This window comes from Lindgomyces ingoldianus (genome assembly GCF_010093535.1).
Source record: "Lindgomyces ingoldianus strain ATCC 200398 unplaced genomic scaffold BDR25scaffold_8, whole genome shotgun sequence".
NCBI classification, from domain to species: domain Eukaryota; kingdom Fungi; phylum Ascomycota; class Dothideomycetes; order Pleosporales; family Lindgomycetaceae; genus Lindgomyces; species Lindgomyces ingoldianus.
In genome coordinates this window covers 1,007,982-1,025,756 of record NW_022985169.1, presented here as the reverse complement: position 1 = coordinate 1,025,756, position 17,775 = coordinate 1,007,982, and the positions used below count along the sequence as shown (strand labels likewise).

Here is a 17,775-nt window from a genome sequence, read left to right as displayed (position 1 = left end):
TCACCTTCACACACTCTCACGCTCGCTCTCACTTCTCCGTCCTCGATCCCAGCTCGTCCTCGCCATCGACTTCGCTGTGCATCCGATATTGATACACTCTCCGCTCTCCGCTCTCCGCTCTCCATATCCCGCCATTCTTGCCACCGCTTCGCGTCACGACAACAGCAATGTCGGTGCCGTCGCCCGCCACGCAGAACTACGACTACCTCCGCCGAAAGCAGTCGACCAAGGTGTCCTCCTCCTCAGCTGTACCCGCCCGCAAGCCCGTTCGCACGCCTAGCGAGAGGAACAGCAATGGCACCGTCAGCTCGTACGCAACTACAGCGACGCGGGAAACCAACATCACAGAGCCGCCGTCGTACTCAAAGAAGCTCGTCGTTGTCGGCGATGGCGGCTGCGGCAAGACGTGTCTGTTGATCAGCTACAGCTCGGGCAACTTCCCAGAGGTACACCCCCCCACAGCACCCACGGTACTCGGCTAACCAACTACAGAAATACGTCCCAACTGTCTTCGAAAACTACATCACCCACACGCCGCATCCTCCCACGGGCAAGATGGTTGAGCTGGCTCTTTGGGACACGGCCGGGCAGGAGGAGTATGACCGTCTGCGGCCGCTCTCCTACCCTGAGACCGACATTCTCTTCGTGTGCTTCGCCATTGACTGCCCCAACTCGCTGGAGAACGTCATGGACAAGTGGTACCCCGAGGTGCTCCACTTCTGCCCAACGACGCCTCTCATGCTGCTCGGCCTAAAATCTGACCTCCGCAACAAGAAGAACTGCATCGAGCTCCTCAAGACTCAGGGCCTCACCCCGGTCACGCCCGAGCAAGGCCGCGCTGTGGCCAAGAAGATGGGCGCCGTGTACATGGAGTGCAGTAGCAAAGAGCAGGACGGCGTCGAGGAAATTTTCGACATGGCCGTGACAATGGCCGTCGGTGACGAGCACCAGGAGCCTCAGGAGACAGGCGTCCCACGTGCCTTCGCAGGCGGTAAGAAGCCCAAGAAGCGGAGCTGCAAAGTCCTCTAAGCATCTCTTTCGTTTCTGTAGAGTCATTAACAAGATTAACGCTGGACGACACGATCGACATGCTTAATGACCATATTACGGACGCTCTTGCCTTTCTTCGGGACACTTTTCGGAAATGACCCTTTGGTGTGGCTTAAATGGGGGATCATACATACATTGACGGAGTTTTGGGCTCTTTTGTTGAGTCGATCAATCACACACATTGGAAGTCTGGCAAGCTGGTTGCCACATCACATCTGATTTTCCTTTTCTCCTGTATTCTGTATTGTGGTATTTGGGCCGGAGCATCCCCATCCCTACCCCTAATGCAATAAAATTTGACCCAAAGTTCCTTTTTCATGTCATTGTTTACGCTAGAGTCTGTTGTGCAGTTCCGCAAATCCAGAAGGCGTGCATCTTACTGTGTACGTTTAATCGTCCTCAGCCTAGTTTTGCCCAGAGCACACGCTCGACTGTGCCTAAATGATTTCTTCTGGATGTCATGCTCGCCATTAGATAAAGTACGTTCCCAAGTACCCGTGAATGGACAGCAAATTTGTCGTCAGTTAGGTCGTTGAGCATGCTGTCACGAAGGCCGGCTGCAGCATTCGAGGAGTAACCTTGTCCATTATTAGAACGCCCAAATGGTTAAAAGCATGCAACTAAGGAAGGAACTTACCCGATTTCGAAGAATCAACTAATGAAATGGCGAGCACCGAACCAAGAGCAACAACACTATCCACGCGATTGTGGTTCGAAATCTTCTCAACAAAATCTTGAGACCACATACTCCATGCTAGAACCTTCTTTCGTTGCATAACTTTCCCTACGAATTGGACTAGCTCGCCCTGCTCCTTCTCTTTCTTGCCTGCCCACGATTCACGATAATTGTTCCATGTGTAGCCGCGCGATATTACTCGCATCTCATCGAGGGAGGTGTTAGCAACGTGGCAACCAATCGGATGTGCCGTGTAACTATGGCCATGCAAGAGCGCATCGGATTTCTCATCACCCCAAAACGCTTCAAAGATGGAGTTGCTTGCTAGGGTCGTACATAACGGAAGCAGGCCGCCAGTGAGCAGCTTCGCATGCACGGAGATGTCAGGATCGACTTGAAGGAATGAGGCAGCACTGAACCGCCCGAGGCGGTAGAGGCCGGTGAAAACCTCATCGAACACGACTGGTAGGCCGGTCCAACTCTGCTCATCCTCGACTGGGCTGGGCGTCGAGCCAAATTGATACCTGCGAGCCACTCTGACAAGGCTTTGTTGGAATAGCGGATCGCTGGTGGATATGTTAGCTTTAATTTCTGGTTGATAGTTGAGGGGAGATGCGTACACAAATATCATCCCTCCAGCCCCAAGCAACACAGGCTCCATGACAAGAGCGCCAAATTTTTTACCCTGCGTTCGCACGAGAGCGTCCAGGACACGTTCGATGTAATCCTCATAACGGGCTGAATGGCCCCGGGCTTCGTAATCGAAGATCTCATTCAGGTCTTGGAAGTATTGTGCCGGCCCGAATTCTTCTTCCATACCAGCAGGAGGTTCCACGACCCATCTCCCTTTCCTCATCTTGACTTCCGGATACTCAAACCAGTATCCGCGACCCCGGTACCAATCAACTTTCTTGTTGTACACAGAGGGCTCCGATGCCTCCATTGCACCTAATGTATCGCCGTGATAGCTGCCTTTGAGACCCAGGACCCCGACCTGCTCTGTCGAGCCGTCCCAACCGTAACGCTTGCAAGCAGCTCTAAGGGCCATCTTGATACCGACCTCAATTCCTGTGCTGCCGTTGTCTGTGAAGAAAACCTTGGTCAGGCGAGGGTTTTCCATCCTCTCTAACAGACGCTTGGCGAGGGATATGGCTGGTTTGTGGGTAGCTCCGGCGAACATAATATGTCCATATCGTCCAGCCGCGTAGGCAGCAGCCATAGACAGTCGTGGGTTTCCATGCCCAAGACCTTGAGTCCACCAGGAAGCAGATCCATCGAACGTTGGATAAAGCATCGGAGACGCAGCTTTTTCTTTGACATTTTCCATAGACTTCTGTGTGTGTTTCGTCTGAAACCAATCGCCGTAGGCAGAATCGAAGACCAAAACCTCATCCGCTTTCTGGATGCTTTTATGCTGTGTGAAGGGATGCCATATCGCTTTCTTCGTCCAGCTTGCGAGCTCCTTCATATCTTTTAAGCGCTCTATGTGGCAATCTAGAATTTGCTTACCCAACTTGTACATAGTTCCATTCCTGCTTTCCGTTTCATAGTAGGACATCATCTTCCCAACTTCTTCCTGTCTGGAACATCCATCAACATCTGGAATTAACGGTAATTCAAAGAGAGGGATTCCCATGTCCTTGAAATGCTTTTCCAGATATTCGGAATTACCCAGTTTTCCACTATCGAAGCAAGCGATAGCGTCAACATCATATCCACGAATCAGGAGCGACTCGTAGGCTGATATGGTTGAGGCAATGCCCCCAAGCCGATTGTCACCCACTAAAATAACAGGGAGACGGAGCGGTCGAAAGAGGTCAGCTTGCGGGGTACCAGATGGCCCGGGACTTAGAACTCCTCCAGCGGTCTCTACTATCGTAACGCCCATAGAGCCCCTTCCCATGGATAGGGAGCGTGCGTCTTCTCGTAGTTTGCTGGAGAGACGCGTGACGAGACTATCATCAGTGGGCTTTCGATGTGTCAACAGTACGAGCTTCGAGTAATAGAAGGGCACTGACTATTTCCGCTGCGCCACGAGCGGCGAGATGGGGGCTCACGGGATCAGGGAATTTGACTAATGTAGAGGTGCTATGTCCTGCGTATCTAGCAACGTATCTAGTTCAAGTTAGTGTAATACGTTTAAAGATGAATCCACGAGTAAGAGACCTATCGTCAGCGTCTTCATTAGGCCCTGTCTGGACGGGTTTGATGTAGTGGACGCTCCATCTTGTCCTCCCAGATCTCCCAGTAAAATGGCGTCCAATGAGCGTTGAGACGACCGTTTTCCCAACACCTGTATTCGCCCCGTACACCTGGACAGCAACAAGGTTTTGCCAAAGTCCAGCTGCGACTCTCGACATGAGAAACTAAGTTTAATATCCAGAGATAGGGCTCAATGGTGGTAGAAGAGTTGTGCCGCTGTTTGAATTAACTTTTCGCGCTAGCAACGCTAACCGAACCCGTCCACCATGTGTTAAGGACCTTCTTCCTTCTACATAAAACTTCCCACACACTCAATTGAAGAGATGAGGGACGGAATCGACCAGCTACCTATCGAGAGAGCTTTACACAAACTCCTAGACCGCCGACGCGCCAATTCCACGCTCCGTACGTTGACCATCAGCACTCAACAATGCGATTTTTCATCCAATGATTTCCTTTCTCTCTCCAAATCCGAGTTATTAAGGACAGCCTTCCTCGATGAGCTTTCTAATTGTCGACTTCTTGGCAGTGGTGGCTCTCGGCTTCTCGATGGCAATTCCCAATATGCCGAGGATCTAGAGCACGACATTGCACTGTTTCACCGAGCTCCGTCTGGCTTGCTTTTCAACTCTGGATTCGATGCCAATGCAGGCTTTTACGCTTGCGTTCCGCAACCTGGGGATATTATTGTCTATGATGAGCTTATCCATGCCAGCGTACATGACGGCATGAGGTTGAGCCGCGCAACGAAACGAGTGCCCTTTTCGCACAATTCGGTCGACGATCTTAGGAGGGTACTTGAGGAGTGTTTGAGAAAATCCCAAAGCCTGAGAGATGGAAGATCTCACGTAATGATTGCCGTAGAGGCTGTGTACAGTATGGATGGTGACTTGGCGCCACTGAAAGCCATCGTCGAGACTGTGGAAGATGTCGTCCCGCGGGATTGCGGCTATGTCATTGTTGACGAGGCACACTCTACTGGGGTAATTGGCCCTGATGGGAGAGGTTTGGTATGTGAACTGAACCTGGAGGATCGAATCTTCGCCAGGCTACATACGTTTGGTAAAGCACTAGCGTGCAACGGAGGTGAGGTTGCACTCCTTCCCTGGACTTACCCTTATTTACATTCAATTAGCAATCATACTTTGTTCTCCATTGCTTCGTCACTACTTGGTCAATTATGCGCGCCCACTAATCTACACAACCTTCATGTCCTATCCCACTTTGGCCGCGATCCGTGCCTCATACAGTCTCCTACAAGACGGGCATACAAATGCGGTATGTGTCTCCTTCCCGGCTCGATTCTTAGGATAAAAGCTGACCCCTAACTCAGCTAGCTGCCTGTCTGCAATTTCTAGTCAAGACCCTCTTCAAGGAACTACGCTCGGTGAATTCACCTAGCTTCCTGGCCTTACTCCAAGTGCCGTCCGACTGTCCCAGATCTCCTATATTCTCAATTCAGACTGCTCAATCAAAGAGCCTAGCACGGTTCTTGCAAGACAAAGGTATTGTGGTTCGTGCTGTTGTACCGCCTACGGTCCCGGAGGGCACGTCGAGGGTCAGGGTTTGCCTACATGCTGGCAACACGAAAGAAGAAATTGAGGACCTAGTATCGAAAATGAAGATGTGGACATTGCTTCAGGCGTTGAGTGAGACAAGGCCGGGGATTGAGGAGCAGCATGCAGCCGCAAAAGCGCGGCTTTGACGTGAGAAAGAATGTAATATTCAAATATCGAAGCAATGCGTCTATTTTAACATCTACATAGTCTATGCTTTTAATGGGTGGTACCTCAGCGCAAGAAGTGCCCCGTCAAACTTCCACAGATGCAGATTTTGAGGTAGGCTCAGGCGTCTGCATGGCTGGTAAATTAGCGGCTTCCTTGGAATGGAGCTTCTGCTGCCCCTGAATTGTCTCATGGCTCTCCATCGGCCTCATACCCCATCGTTCAAACATATCCTTATCCTCTTCCCATCCGTTACAGGCCGTTGTCAACATCTTTTCCCCGGTGAAAACCGCATTTGCGCCCGCCATGAAGCACATCATCTGTTTCTCCTCCGGCATTGTATTTCTTCCTGCTGCAAGACGGATGATTGTAGCAGGAAGCACGAGGCGAGCTGTCGCGATGGTGCGAAGGATGGAATGAAAGGATACTGTTTTGCTTTCCCCAAGAGGCGTACCTTTAATGGGTACCAGTGCATTCACTGGGAATGACTCCGGGTGTGAAGGCATTGTAGCGACAGTGTGTATCAGGCCAACATGATCCTTGGCCTTTTCTCCCAGTCCTAGGATACCACCCGTGCAAACATTGATGCCAGCTTCCCGGACGTTTTTGATGGTGGCTAATCGTTCGTCATACGTCCGAGTAGTTATGACGCTAGGGTAGTGCTCCCTTGACGTATCGACATTATGGTTATACGCGGTCAGACCCGCATCTTTCAGCTCTTTTGCCTGTTCCGCATCGATCATTCCTAGCGTCACGCACGACTCCATTCCCAGCGCTCTGACGCCCTTGACCATTTCCTTTATGTTTCGTAGGTTAGTCTTTCGACCCCGCATATCCCTCCATGCAGCACCCATGCAAAAACGGGAGCTACCGTTCTCTTTCGCAATGCGGGCGGCGTCGAGGACAGACTGGACGTCGACCATTTTGGTCGCTTTCAGGCCAGTATTGTGGCGCGAAGACTGGGCACAGTAACTGCAGTCTTCACTGCAGCCGCCAGTTTTGATGTTTATAAGGGTGCACATTTGGATGGCAGCGGGGTTGTGGAAGCGACGGTGGACGGTGGCCTGAGATGGTCAACTTCATATTCAGGAAGAGGTTCACGATTGACTGACGGCTGCATACGAGAGCTCGATCAAGGGAGTGTTATAGACGTCTGAAATCTCCTCACGAGTCCAATTGGTCCTTGGAGCGGTTGCTTGCACTGCATCCTGGAAAGCGGAAGCGCTCAATGGCCGAGATACTTCCAGAGGTGCATCGTGCACGGTGCTGAACCGAAGACGTGATTGACGATGTGTGCGGGTTTTAGTAGGAAGGCTGACGCGAATTGAACGCCGCAAAAGGGTCCGTTGCACCATATTTGCGGTGGTGAAAGTTGGTGCGAAGTGAATGGCACAGCACGTGAAGCCGGCTGGAGGGGTGTCGAGCTTGAGGTTGGGTCCGAAGAAGGCAAGTGGGGCATTCAACAGATCTGATCCGTCAAATCCTCGTCTCACAATTACCGAGGAGGGGATTGTTTTCACCCGTGACTGCGCGTCTTAATCGCACCTGGGCACCACCACAACCTGGAATGCCTCCATGCGACACGGCCATCAATGTGTCGTTTTGAGCTCCTGAGCGTATTTCTGGATTTTGTTCACAAACACGGCCGTCGCTCCCGGCGTGGACACGACGAGGAAACTCCGCGACCATGCTTCATGAAATCCTCCTCTCGCTCTCTGGCCACCCCTCCGCGCTGTTCGATACCCGCCACAGTACCTCACACGTGACGTCTGCACTCCTTTCCCCTTCCGAGGCTGAGCTCCTCTCTTCGCTGGCCCATCTGTCCCACCTGCATCGCCGGACCCGCGACCATGTTGTGCATGTTGCTGCCAGCCATCCTTCAACCATCTGCCGCGCGGTTGCGACAGCCATCGCGTCACATCACCTCGACAAGTTCCAGCAGAAGGTTTTAGACGTAGAGAGCCGCGTACTGAAAAAAGATGCCTCTACTGTGGGCGCCTATGGCATTGTCCCCTTGGCCGGGCTAGTCAGCGAGTTCTCGGAATGGACCAAGCTTATGGAGTGGCTGTGGTACATCAGCGATTTCATGATGACCTCCGACGTCTCCAAGAATACCAATCGCGAGGAGCAGGCAGACCACAATGTTGCTGCAGGCGCCGAACTTATCGACAAGCTTAGGGTGGAAGCGCAGACCGGTTATCCCGATATCGAGGCTGCCTCCGTCTATCTTGGTAGGGTTGCGGAGACGTCGTGGCTGCGCCAGCTGTCAACATGGCTGTTGTATGGCCGTTTGCCCTCCTTTGGGGCGTCCGATTTCTTCATCAGAACAGAAGAAGAAGATGGCGAGTCATCGTTTGTTCTCGACCACAAGATCCTGCCTAAGTTCGTTACCCGTCAGACCGCTTCTTCCATGCTGTTCATTGGAAAGTCCCTCAATCAAGTACGTTCCCTAGGATCCTCAAAAGCGCTGAAGGTCCCAATATCTGGTGCCTCCGGTCTGGAACTTCTTCCAGTTCATGTTGGCCACCTCTCCGAGGTCACCGCACCCATATCCTCGGCTAAACTCTCCGGTGCAGTCGCCAATATCAGACTCTCGCTCTCACGGAACCTGCTGCAGCACCTTTTACCCCGAGAGAAAATTGTAGAAATTCTTGGTGTACTTCACCAATTTTTTCTGCTTGGCCGAGGGGAGTTTCCTGTCGCCTTAATTGCAGAAGCGGACGAGAAGATTCAGTCTCGACACCGAAGCCCGGCTCATGTCCAGAAAACGCAGGGATTTCAAGGAATTTTATTGAAAGAGGCTGAGATCAACAACGCCTTGTCTCGTTCATGGTCAGTGTTGTCGTCGCTGACTGGTGAAGAGGACCGCACGGACGATGCATTGGATCTTGCTATAGATATTCTCCACCTCACCCTTCAAACCCCCTCAAGCCAACGGCCCGGAACGCCGGGGCGTGCTAGGGAATCTACTACAGCCCTTCCAGTTCTCTCTAACGTAGCTTTCAACGATTTGCTACTCTCAGCGCCGATATCGCTCACCATGGACATCCGATCTCCACTTGATCTCTTCCTTACGAAATCTGATCTTGAAGCTTACTCAGTAATCAACTCCTACCTCCTTGCTATCCGGCGTGCTCATTTACATTTGGCACAACTATGGAGACATAGCTCCATCCGAAGAGAGCATCCACCTCCTCCTAATTACCAGTTTAGCAACAGTAAGGAAGGAAGAGCTATTTTGGATAGGCGGCGCCAACGGAATAATTCGCGCAGCCGAGAAATGCGGAAGGTCTGGGCGACTTGCGCCGCTGCTATCTTTTTTCTTTCAGAGAGCGAGGCCTACTTCCAAGGCGAAGTTGTTCAAGAGTCTTACAAGCACTTCCTACATTGGTTCATTGATCCAACTTCACCACAAAGCACCACAGGGATCTTTCAAGACGATTCCAATCTCTCTAGTTCTGACGTGCCTGGATCTTTCCGGAAGTCTTCCAGCTACCGAGAACGTCACCACGACCCTGAAACACTCGCGTCAGCGCACCGCCAATTCCTCGGATCCCTTTCATTTTCTCTTTTACTTACCGACGTGACTTTTACAAGAATCATCCGAGACTTTTTCACGCATGTTGACGAGCTCGTAGCCTTCATTACCCGACTGCATTCGGTTCGCCAAAATCTTGACCTCGAAGAGGATGATGGGGTCGAAGACTTTTTAAAGAACTACAAACAGGAAGAGAAAGACGTTGGCATCGAACTAGATCGTTCGAGAAGGAGGCTGGATGGTGACATGAAGTCACTGATCTCGAGGCTTCGGGACATTGATGCTGAGAGACTGGGCTCAACTCCTAATTTAGGCTCGTTGGGCTCGAGAGAAGAGGGAGGCTATGAGCCGTTGCGACTTGGTGGTGTGGACCGCTTGTTAATGAAACTCGATTGGGGAATTACCGAAGACGAAGAAAAAAGCAATGACTGAGTTACCATAAATTTTTGGAGCTGGTTCATTATAGAATGAGACTTCCTGGTTCACACAGGAAAAGTTTGGAAAGAAATTTGGTGGATAATTTCCTTCTGTGTAGGCAGAGCACAACTCGTGCATTCTTGGGTTGGTTGCTAACCTACGCTGTAGATTAATCCTACCCGATCATCATGCACAAGACGGAGCTCTTAAGAAATGTGCTACTCACAGTGACTTTGGACAAAGGATAGCCTCTTCTAAGGTGTGAAAAATGATCTTGCGTCGTTTGCCTTCTCCTACAACCGGATTCGAATCACTCGCAGAACTGTAGTGTATGATGGGCGATATTCTAGAGTACAACTATACTATTGTTGCATACTCATACAAAGGACAAGAGGGAGCTATAGAGGGGTTGTTCAGCATGTGTAGATGCTATAATTTGAAACTCCTTGGCACCTAAACGCGTGTCTAAGACTATGATATTTCAACTGGACGGCAGTTCCCACCTAACCCAGGTTTAGGATGTACCAGGACGTGCAACTAGGATTGTGGCTGAACCAAAGGGAGTGTGGAGGCGCGCAATGACGAGATGGATGAAGTATCAAAGCCAAGTTTTCTCCGTCTTTATCTATGCGTATTTCTCATCATGTCTATTGCAATCCACATCCCGAGGCCCCTAGGCAGCCATTTACAGCGATCTTCCCGGTTTCACAGGTGAGCGCGCGATGAGCCGGTCAGGCACCACTAATATCTCGCCGAACGCGCAGGTGAGCGTGTCGGAAAAGCGCGAATAGAAATGGAAGTCAATGCAGCCAGTTAGAATGCCCAAGAGCTCCACTCGCGCGAAGTTGTCAGAATTTCCGAAGTCTCAGGTGAACGGCATTACAACCTCAGGCAGTACTTGCGATATTGCCCGCTCGCCGGCACGGCGACTACTTCACTTGAGGTGCGCATGTATAAATACTTCTCCTTAAGCTCTTCTTTGTGTTCTGTGTATATTGAGAAATGGAACTATCTCAAGCCCTCGAAATAATGCGGCTTGTCTCTTCTACACGAACCACTATCAGCATTCGGCTGCAAGCCTCTGGGGCAATTCCACCAATGGCACCGCAAGCCACAGACGTTACTCCTGAAAGCCATGGATACAGGGCCTTGATGGCATGCAATGGTATGGCCCTGCATTTGAGTTTCGATTTTTGTTCCGGAAAATGCTCACTCAGAAAAGAGTTTGATCGAGCATTCTGCGATCAGCTCGCGACCCCGAGAATGCAGAAATCATTTTCTATGGAGGCGCAACACAAGCCTTCGAACATAGGCGACCCAGCGAATCGATCCCCAGCTCCGAAACCCGCGCAAGATCGAAACACCACAGCAAAATTCAATGATGTCCTCACGCGTGCGATGGGCGCCCAGTTCGAGAACCGTTGATGCGTTGAGAAAAAGCATTGTGTTTATTGAGTTCCTGCATGTATCCACGGATGACAGAAACGTTTCATAGCTTGGGGTCTCCAGAGAAGGTGGTGGGAAATGTTTCGATGACGTCTTTGTGCAAGGCCGATTGAACAATTCCTCGTACGATTTTTGCATACAATATTGGTGAAGGGCTGACCCGTGGGAATGGCTCTCACCGCGAGGTGCTAGTCGCTGATTGGGTAAGACCACTTTTAGCACTCGCTCCTTGGCTCGAGATTCACAGGCGACGCATCCTGGGGAAGGAATCTAGTTACGATAGTCAGACTGAAGATTTAGAAAGTGCTAGAGCCGCAAGAAGCTGGTCTTCTTTCCGGCCTTGGCCATCGTTGTATTTATACGTCTCCATGTCTTACAAGCAGATTTATAAAGTGCTGAAGCCGCAAGAATTTGGTCTCATCGTCAGCTTCAACCATTGTTGTATTCATGGGCCCACATATTTTGAATAAATATCTAGAATGTGCTAAAACAGCAAAATCTGGACTTCTTTTCTGCCTCAATCATCTTCGTATTCATACATTTCTGCATCTTACAGTAGCATTAAATATCATGAGAACGATGGCTCAAATGCTATCAACGTAATGCAAAAAAGAATACCAAAATGCCAGGAGTTTCATAGTAACGCTATCAGATGGTGTGTTTCGGTTTCCAATCAGAATCATAAAGCTGAGAAATGAAATAGTAGTCGTGCTCATAAATCCCCTGCTCTCGAATTTGTCGGAAATTCACAGTTCTTTTCTGAACTTCGTTGGCGGTTAGACGCATAAATTCTGCTTGTTCGGTGTCAAGACCAGCTCTCGCCATTTGGTCTGGCGAGGACCAATCCATTGAAAATGGACGGCTTCCCTTGTTGCAGTAATGAAAGTATGCAAGCAGGATCTTGGCGCCGTTGTGAAGGCTTTCCACCACTGAATGTCGAAAAAAACGAGCCTCAGAACCTTGTTTCCGGGCCTTTTTGTTGTCCCCGGCGGTCAGCATCGCACAGCTGTGGAGCAAGACGAACATGGCTAGATAGATGGTGAACCAACATGGCTGTTGCCAAGATTGCCGCCCATGATTCTCCTGCATCAAGTCCTTCAGTCTCTGTAGGACTTCTTTCTTTGCTGGTTGTAGGATTGTTGCTACGACAATAACCTCAAGCTGGGCGGAGAAGACAGGCGGAGTAAGAATCATCCCGGTGTTGGGGCAATCCCGGCCATAATCCTGTGGTGTCATCCCCAATGTCTCGTCTCCACAAATTCGGTCTGAGTGGGATTCCATTCTCGAGGCGCACCATAGACGCAACACTGCACGCAATAGGTCTCTTTCTTGATCACGCTCTGCCATTCGTGAATATCGATAGGCCATGGTATATGTGCTCCGCAAGAGGACATCCGTTTCATCGATGTAATGAGAAATCGCCGTCCCAACGGTACGATCTGCAAACTCAGACAGTACTTTTCCAGCTTCTTTCATATTTGCAATTGCGTAGGGTGTGCATTTGAAATATTGTGGTTTCCCATTCGTTTTCCATCTTCTCTCCAAAGAGTCTCCATCCGTAGGTTTGAATTGCCGAACTTTCAACTTGTAGCATGTTCCTCCAACATCTTGAGTGATTTGGATTGTTTTGATTTCTTTTGAAGCCCAATGCTGCGCTGGTATGTCCATGATCTCCATTTTCTTCCACCTTCTGCTCCATGACGGCCTTGGGCAAGCAGCATGATCGAGAAGTTCCGCGTCTGGAATTTTGTAGCGCAGGCATGGTAGCCAATACAAACGCGTACGAGCTGCTTGGATACACGTGCGGCAGCACCCAGATGGATTTTGTGGATCCGGGACACACTAGATGGGTTAGTATTGCAAGGTGAGACGTTTGTGTTAGGTTCATACTCTTATGCGTTGCATACTGCAGCTAATACAGGCGCCCAACTTCCGAGTTAGGCCAGTCTCAATTCGCTGCTCAGAGTCTCGAAAGGGGCCACGTTTACGCTTTGTCCCCTGCCTAGAGCTAACGGTTTCGTCTTGGCCCATTCGGCCGACTTCAGATTCCTGAAGAATTCTGTCTGCTTGAACGTCCATAAGAGCATTGGAGTTACCGGAGAAGGGGGACTCTGGGCAATAGAACACCCCAGACCAGGGCACTTGTTGATAGGAATTGGTGGTTGAGTTGACAGATTCATCCATAGCAGTTGTTGTTAGTGCATATGACCCAGTTGGCTGTCCTGCACTCGTTGTGAAATCGTTGTCAAGGCCGAATGAAGAGGTGCTAGTGTTAGGATTCAGTACTACAGGAAAGTCTTCTGGGTGTTGGTTGGATTCTCCTTGGAAGGAAAGGCTGTCGAAACTCCGGGGTGTCCCGGCATATTCACTTGTTTCTGGAACTGAATCGGGGGGTGGATTCAGATGTGGCCCAGAATCCGGGAGAGCTAGGGAGAATAGCGACTCCACCATGTTCAAATTATTCTCGGGGAGTTTGTCATTCGGGTGGCCATTACCAGAGGGAGCGTATGGCTGGATAGGTTGTTGAGGAGATGATTGGCTTGAGCTGGATGCTTTGGCGGTAGCAAGCAGCCTGTCGACTGATGTATTCAGTAGCGTAGCTGCTGCTTCAAGGATCATCTGATCAATTTTTCTCTGCCTCTTCCCAGGTCTTAGTTGATAACAGTCAGGTGTGTGGTTTCCATGCTGCAAATAGCCGTCGCCATGACCCGTGGGAGATGGAAAGGGGAACATAGGGTCGGGATATGTCCAAGAATGATGATATTCGGGAAACGTGCACAGGAAGAATAACTTTCAGGGTCTAAGAGACTAAATGACGGTGAAAGCCTTAACTAATAGGCGTTGGACCCCCATTACGTCGGTGGAGCAAGTTTGGCTGGGGCGGAGTTGGATATGACATCATTGTGATGCTTGGCTTACCTTGGCATTTAAGCGAGCATGTTTGAAGGTCCACAAAGACCGTTCCCGTTTTGGATGCCACGTGAACAAAGGGCGCATGCGTACCTATATCGGCCTCCCGCTGACCGGCTCGCTCGGTCAGGTTTCATCAAACATACATATGATGTCAAACGCAATAAACAGCAACATGAAGACTGCTTGTCCTCCATCAATCCGCAGCCTTTTTTGTCCCGGTGAGTGCATGCTGCTCACCATCGGTCGACCCCCCCTCCCCAGAATATTTCCGCACTTTTCCGCCCACTAGGACTGTGCGCCCAATGTTACCGCTCTCGTCTAAATTTTTGACTATTGGTTTCTCCCGGACACCTACTCCTCATGCGAACCCAGGATTCAGTGTAATGTCGAAATTAACTAGGAATCAACCCTTCTTGTCTATAATTTGCTATAACCTATTGAAGAGGAACTAGGCCCATAAAGAAAACTTTTGTCCGCGAACTGGAAGTCTACATCCATGGCTCTTGGATAGCCATTCTTGGCATGCCACCTTGAGGCCGACCTCACATCTCAACCATTTGGAATACTCCAAGACACACTCCAAAAAGGCAGATGTAACTTTTCTGAGCCTGTGCTCTCCCTTACAGTAGTAGCGTCTTCAGCGTCTTAACCTTTACTCTAAATTCAAATCATGACTCTTGGGCACGTGAGTACTTAACCCAAGTCTCAACCTGGCCCAGAACTATTTTATCCCTTGGGACTGTTCCTTCATTGACTGCAGGAACACTCCCACACGTGTGATTGCTGTATAAAGATTCGTCGACCTGTTTTGAAAATAGCCGCGATCCCCTCGAATGTCTGAAGGCCACGTGGACCAGGGAATCGTTTGTTCACTGGCCCTATGCGAAGAGTGAGGAAGACTCAGTCGATTGGATGAAAGTTGTGGAAGAGCTACAAGCCACGGTATTTTCTCGTATTCCGATCACAATGTCTCAATGCGAACTCGGAGGACTAGGGTGACGCAATGCGGCGACAAGTGATGAGGAAGAGTGCGGCTGAAAGTCGGGAGCGGGGTCTGCAGAAAAGCACCGGGTGAGCCGATAAGGCAACTTCAGCTTCAACCTGACCTGGAGAGAGTATTAGGCCAACAATCGAGCAGATATCTGCAGTTTGTGCCCGTTTCCGACCCTATCCCATCACAGACTTCCTTGCAAAGCTAAGACTACAGCATGGCTCCACACGCTGAAACGTCTCTGTTCGACACTTCCGGTTACTCCCCCCCTGAGAATGTCATCTCAGAGTTAAAGAAAAGCTTACGTCTTTTCAACTCGTCAGCAGGAGCTGTCAAATGGATATCGGAGGGCCCCCAGATTGTGGACTCTCATGATAGAGAGAGTGATGAACATGACTTTGTTCTACAACTCTCCCTGGACGATATCCAGGAAATAGAGGACGCATTCATAAGCTTCAAAGGCAACAATCTTCAGTTTCGCGTTGCGAGCGGTATATTCTGACATACAGACAGCTACTACCCTCCCGCTTAACAAACTTCAGGCGGAGAACTTCCCTTTGCCGACTTTGTCATCCAGGATTCGGAAGTTGAGCGTCGGCCTCGTGGACCAGCATCCATATTTTATAATTCGAGGCCTTAAACCACAGTGGTTCTCGAAGTACAAGAACGTTGTTATATTCACTGGAATCGCATCCCATGTGGGTACGAAAAGAGCACTTGCGCCTGGTGATCCAAATGTGTTGCGTAAGTATGGCAATGATTTTACTATGGCATTGCTCATTGGTTATAGATCACGTTACCAACATTCCGATTAGCAGCGAGAAGGAATGCACAACATATAGAGGTCCCGCAAATAGGACTATAGCCTTGGTGAGATGTTCGCGTAAATATTCGCCTAGGGTATTATCTAACCTTCTCCAGCCTTTTCATACCGACTATGGATCGATCCTTTCATTATACGTTCTATCTAGACCAGCGAGTGGGGGAGCTTTCCATCTAGCAGACATTCATGATATCACTTCCCGAATCGCCCGTACTCGGCCAGACATTCTCGAGACGCTCCGGAAGCCGTATATTATGGTTAAGTATGACCATCCCCAAAAAACCTCACTTTGGTCACTCATACCCTTTTCAGCCCTAAAATAGAAGGTGGCTTCGATGAGCGCCCTCTTCTCTTCACCCAAGCGTCCGGACGTCTCGCCATACAAGCTTCCCGCTCGCGCATTTTCGGCACTGCCACACGTCTGAGACCGAACTACCTTCCTTCTCTGACCGCTAAGCAGATTGAGGCTGTCGATGCGCTCCATGCCGCTGGCCAAGAGGTGTCTCGTCGCTTTGATTTTAAAAGCGGCGACATGATGTTTTGCAACAATCTCAGACTAATGCACGCACGTGATTCATTTTTAGATGGTAACGAAGATGAGAATACGACGAAGCGGTATCTTCTACGGTTGATATTGCACGATGAACGGAACGACTCAAGATGGGACGTCCCAGACAAGTTGAAGAATACGTGGAAGGAATTGTATGACCACGAGGACGAAGAGGAGATTTTCACCATACATCCAGAACTATTCTCGTTCAAAGCAGGCCATTGAAAAGAATCTGTCCCGCACCAGAAAGATTCCGATCTATATTCTGCTTCGAACTAGCACTTAGCGTGTTAAAGCCGAACAATCCCTAACTAAAATCTCGTCAATGAAGAGATTCCGGGCTGGCCTTAAACTACGTCCTAAAAGCGTGAAACGAATCAGAACTGGTCAACCGAGTCAAGTAGTTTACTCGAACCCTCTAGCATCCAACATCCCCACCGCCGACTGGACAGTTGTACGATCCCCTTCCTTATCCTCTCTCTCGTAGCCACCGTCACACCCACGGATCCCGCGACAATGGTGGTCTCAATCTCATGCCCAAGCTAGAAAGCCTTGGCGACGACCTACTTAGGACGTCATACTTTTTGATTATCAGGTATTACTCGCCATCCAGCTCAACAACAATCTTTCCAGAACTGTTCCTTCCGCTTGCGATATTGCGTCCTCCTTAAGGGGTCCAGTACATGAGGGCGGTGATTCACCCTGAATACATTAATGATATCCCATTTCTGGCCGCCATTTCTGTGTAGTAGACTTCGATCCAGACATTTTTTCAAGTCCTCCGATTCGGGATGGAGGATGCGCCAATGAAGCGTTTGGATATTGGCCGGAGAAGGTTTGCCCAGCGAGTGGGTTCCTAGCCATAGAAGGAAAGACGATTCAACCGTTGGAGAGTCTTCTCCCAGTCCACTTGTTCGCCGATGAGCGTGACGGAGGGAAGCCGCAATTCTTGCTGCACCCAAAGCCGAAGTATTTCATATTTTCTGTCATTGCCATCGATGCAACTGCCGTACCAGCATCAGTCGTCGTCGAGAAATCAGACATGACCCAGTTTCGAAGCTCGAGACTTACAAGTTTCTCCTCTATAGTACATGCGAGTTTTTGCACAAGGGCAATGAATAATCCCCATTGCCTCCGTGCGCAACAAATTTCGGGCGCAACTCCTCCGGGTGCGCATTCACATAGAAGTTGAACTGGTTCTGGGTTAACCAAACGTCATCAGGGTGTAGCGCGAGATGAAGATCCTGCTGGAAGGCACGGATAATGCCAGGGGCGAGACCATTGCCACAATGGATTCCAGGGACTGAGCTGCTAAGGTTGCTGAACGAGGAGTGGAGGATTGGTCGGGGTCTAAAGTTGTAGCCGTAGCTGTTTGCTATTCTGCAGATAAATAAGGCTAGCGAAGCGGCACTCTTGTCTTAGTTGCAGCCAACAAGGCCAGGAGG

At 50.0% G+C, this 17,775-nt stretch overlaps 8 protein-coding genes across 8 annotated transcripts; 5 read left to right on the top strand and 3 right to left on the bottom strand.

Annotated features, from left to right (window-relative positions):
- Window positions 1-117: 117 nt before the first annotated feature.
- On the top strand, window positions 118-1,459 carry BDR25DRAFT_341094 (ras-domain-containing protein). The gene is made up of 2 exons (XM_033693577.1): window positions 118-446; window positions 493-1,459. Exons 1-2 carry the CDS (start codon window positions 168-170, stop codon window positions 1,027-1,029), a joined length of 816 nt encoding a protein of 271 aa, XP_033550678.1. The 5' UTR covers window positions 118-167; the 3' UTR covers window positions 1,030-1,459.
- Window positions 1,047-4,086, bottom strand: BDR25DRAFT_386751 (bifunctional dethiobiotin synthetase/adenosylmethionine-8-amino-7-oxononanoate aminotransferase; the record flags this gene model as incomplete). The annotated part of the gene is made up of 5 exons (XM_033698022.1): window positions 1,047-1,628; window positions 1,688-2,292; window positions 2,347-3,646; window positions 3,717-3,841; window positions 3,893-4,086. 5 exons carry the CDS (start codon window positions 4,084-4,086, stop codon window positions 1,450-1,452), a joined length of 2,403 nt encoding a protein of 800 aa, XP_033550677.1. The 3' UTR covers window positions 1,047-1,449.
- Window positions 4,087-4,238: 152 nt separating this feature from the next.
- On the top strand, window positions 4,239-5,633 carry BDR25DRAFT_281848 (PLP-dependent transferase; the record flags this gene model as incomplete). Its single annotated transcript, XM_033687926.1, has 3 exons — window positions 4,239-5,014; window positions 5,064-5,206; window positions 5,262-5,633. Exons 1-3 carry the CDS (start codon window positions 4,252-4,254, stop codon window positions 5,631-5,633), a joined length of 1,278 nt encoding a protein of 425 aa, XP_033550676.1. The 5' UTR covers window positions 4,239-4,251.
- A 43-nt stretch (window positions 5,634-5,676) lies between these two features.
- BDR25DRAFT_256756 (biotin synthase) lies at window positions 5,677-7,060 on the bottom strand. Its single transcript, XM_033686430.1, has 2 exons — window positions 6,765-7,060; window positions 5,677-6,716 (listed from the first exon to the last, which is right to left on the bottom strand). Exons 1-2 carry the CDS (start codon window positions 7,005-7,007, stop codon window positions 5,739-5,741), a joined length of 1,221 nt encoding a protein of 406 aa, XP_033550675.1. The 5' UTR covers window positions 7,008-7,060; the 3' UTR covers window positions 5,677-5,738.
- Window positions 7,061-7,339: 279 nt separating this feature from the next.
- Window positions 7,340-9,999, top strand: BDR25DRAFT_256751 (Spc98 family protein; the record flags this gene model as incomplete). Its single annotated transcript, XM_033686429.1, has 2 exons — window positions 7,340-9,721; window positions 9,776-9,999. The coding sequence occupies one exon, from the start codon at window positions 7,340-7,342 to the stop codon at window positions 9,620-9,622; it is 2,283 nt and encodes a 760-aa protein (XP_033550674.1). The 3' UTR covers window positions 9,623-9,721; window positions 9,776-9,999.
- An 81-nt stretch (window positions 10,000-10,080) lies between these two features.
- BDR25DRAFT_352310 (uncharacterized protein) lies at window positions 10,081-11,656 on the top strand (the record flags this gene model as incomplete). Its single annotated transcript, XM_033695001.1, has 11 exons — window positions 10,081-10,102; window positions 10,136-10,172; window positions 10,204-10,252; window positions 10,285-10,371; window positions 10,399-10,550; window positions 10,608-10,645; window positions 10,686-11,027; window positions 11,090-11,108; window positions 11,158-11,200; window positions 11,239-11,415; window positions 11,462-11,656. The coding sequence occupies 11 exons, from the start codon at window positions 10,081-10,083 to the stop codon at window positions 11,654-11,656; spliced, it is 1,161 nt and encodes a 386-aa protein (XP_033550673.1).
- A 45-nt stretch (window positions 11,657-11,701) lies between these two features.
- Window positions 11,702-13,084, bottom strand: BDR25DRAFT_217243 (uncharacterized protein; the record flags this gene model as incomplete). The annotated part of the gene is made up of 2 exons (XM_033684900.1): window positions 11,702-12,895; window positions 12,944-13,084. The coding sequence occupies 2 exons, from the start codon at window positions 13,082-13,084 to the stop codon at window positions 11,702-11,704; spliced, it is 1,335 nt and encodes a 444-aa protein (XP_033550672.1).
- A 1,749-nt stretch (window positions 13,085-14,833) lies between these two features.
- Window positions 14,834-16,610, top strand: BDR25DRAFT_281837 (Clavaminate synthase-like protein). Its single transcript, XM_033687925.1, has 5 exons — window positions 14,834-15,418; window positions 15,471-15,701; window positions 15,748-15,827; window positions 15,879-16,042; window positions 16,093-16,610. Exons 1-5 carry the CDS (start codon window positions 15,175-15,177, stop codon window positions 16,553-16,555), a joined length of 1,182 nt encoding a protein of 393 aa, XP_033550671.1. The 5' UTR covers window positions 14,834-15,174; the 3' UTR covers window positions 16,556-16,610.
- The last annotated feature ends 1,165 nt before the right edge of the window (window positions 16,611-17,775 follow it).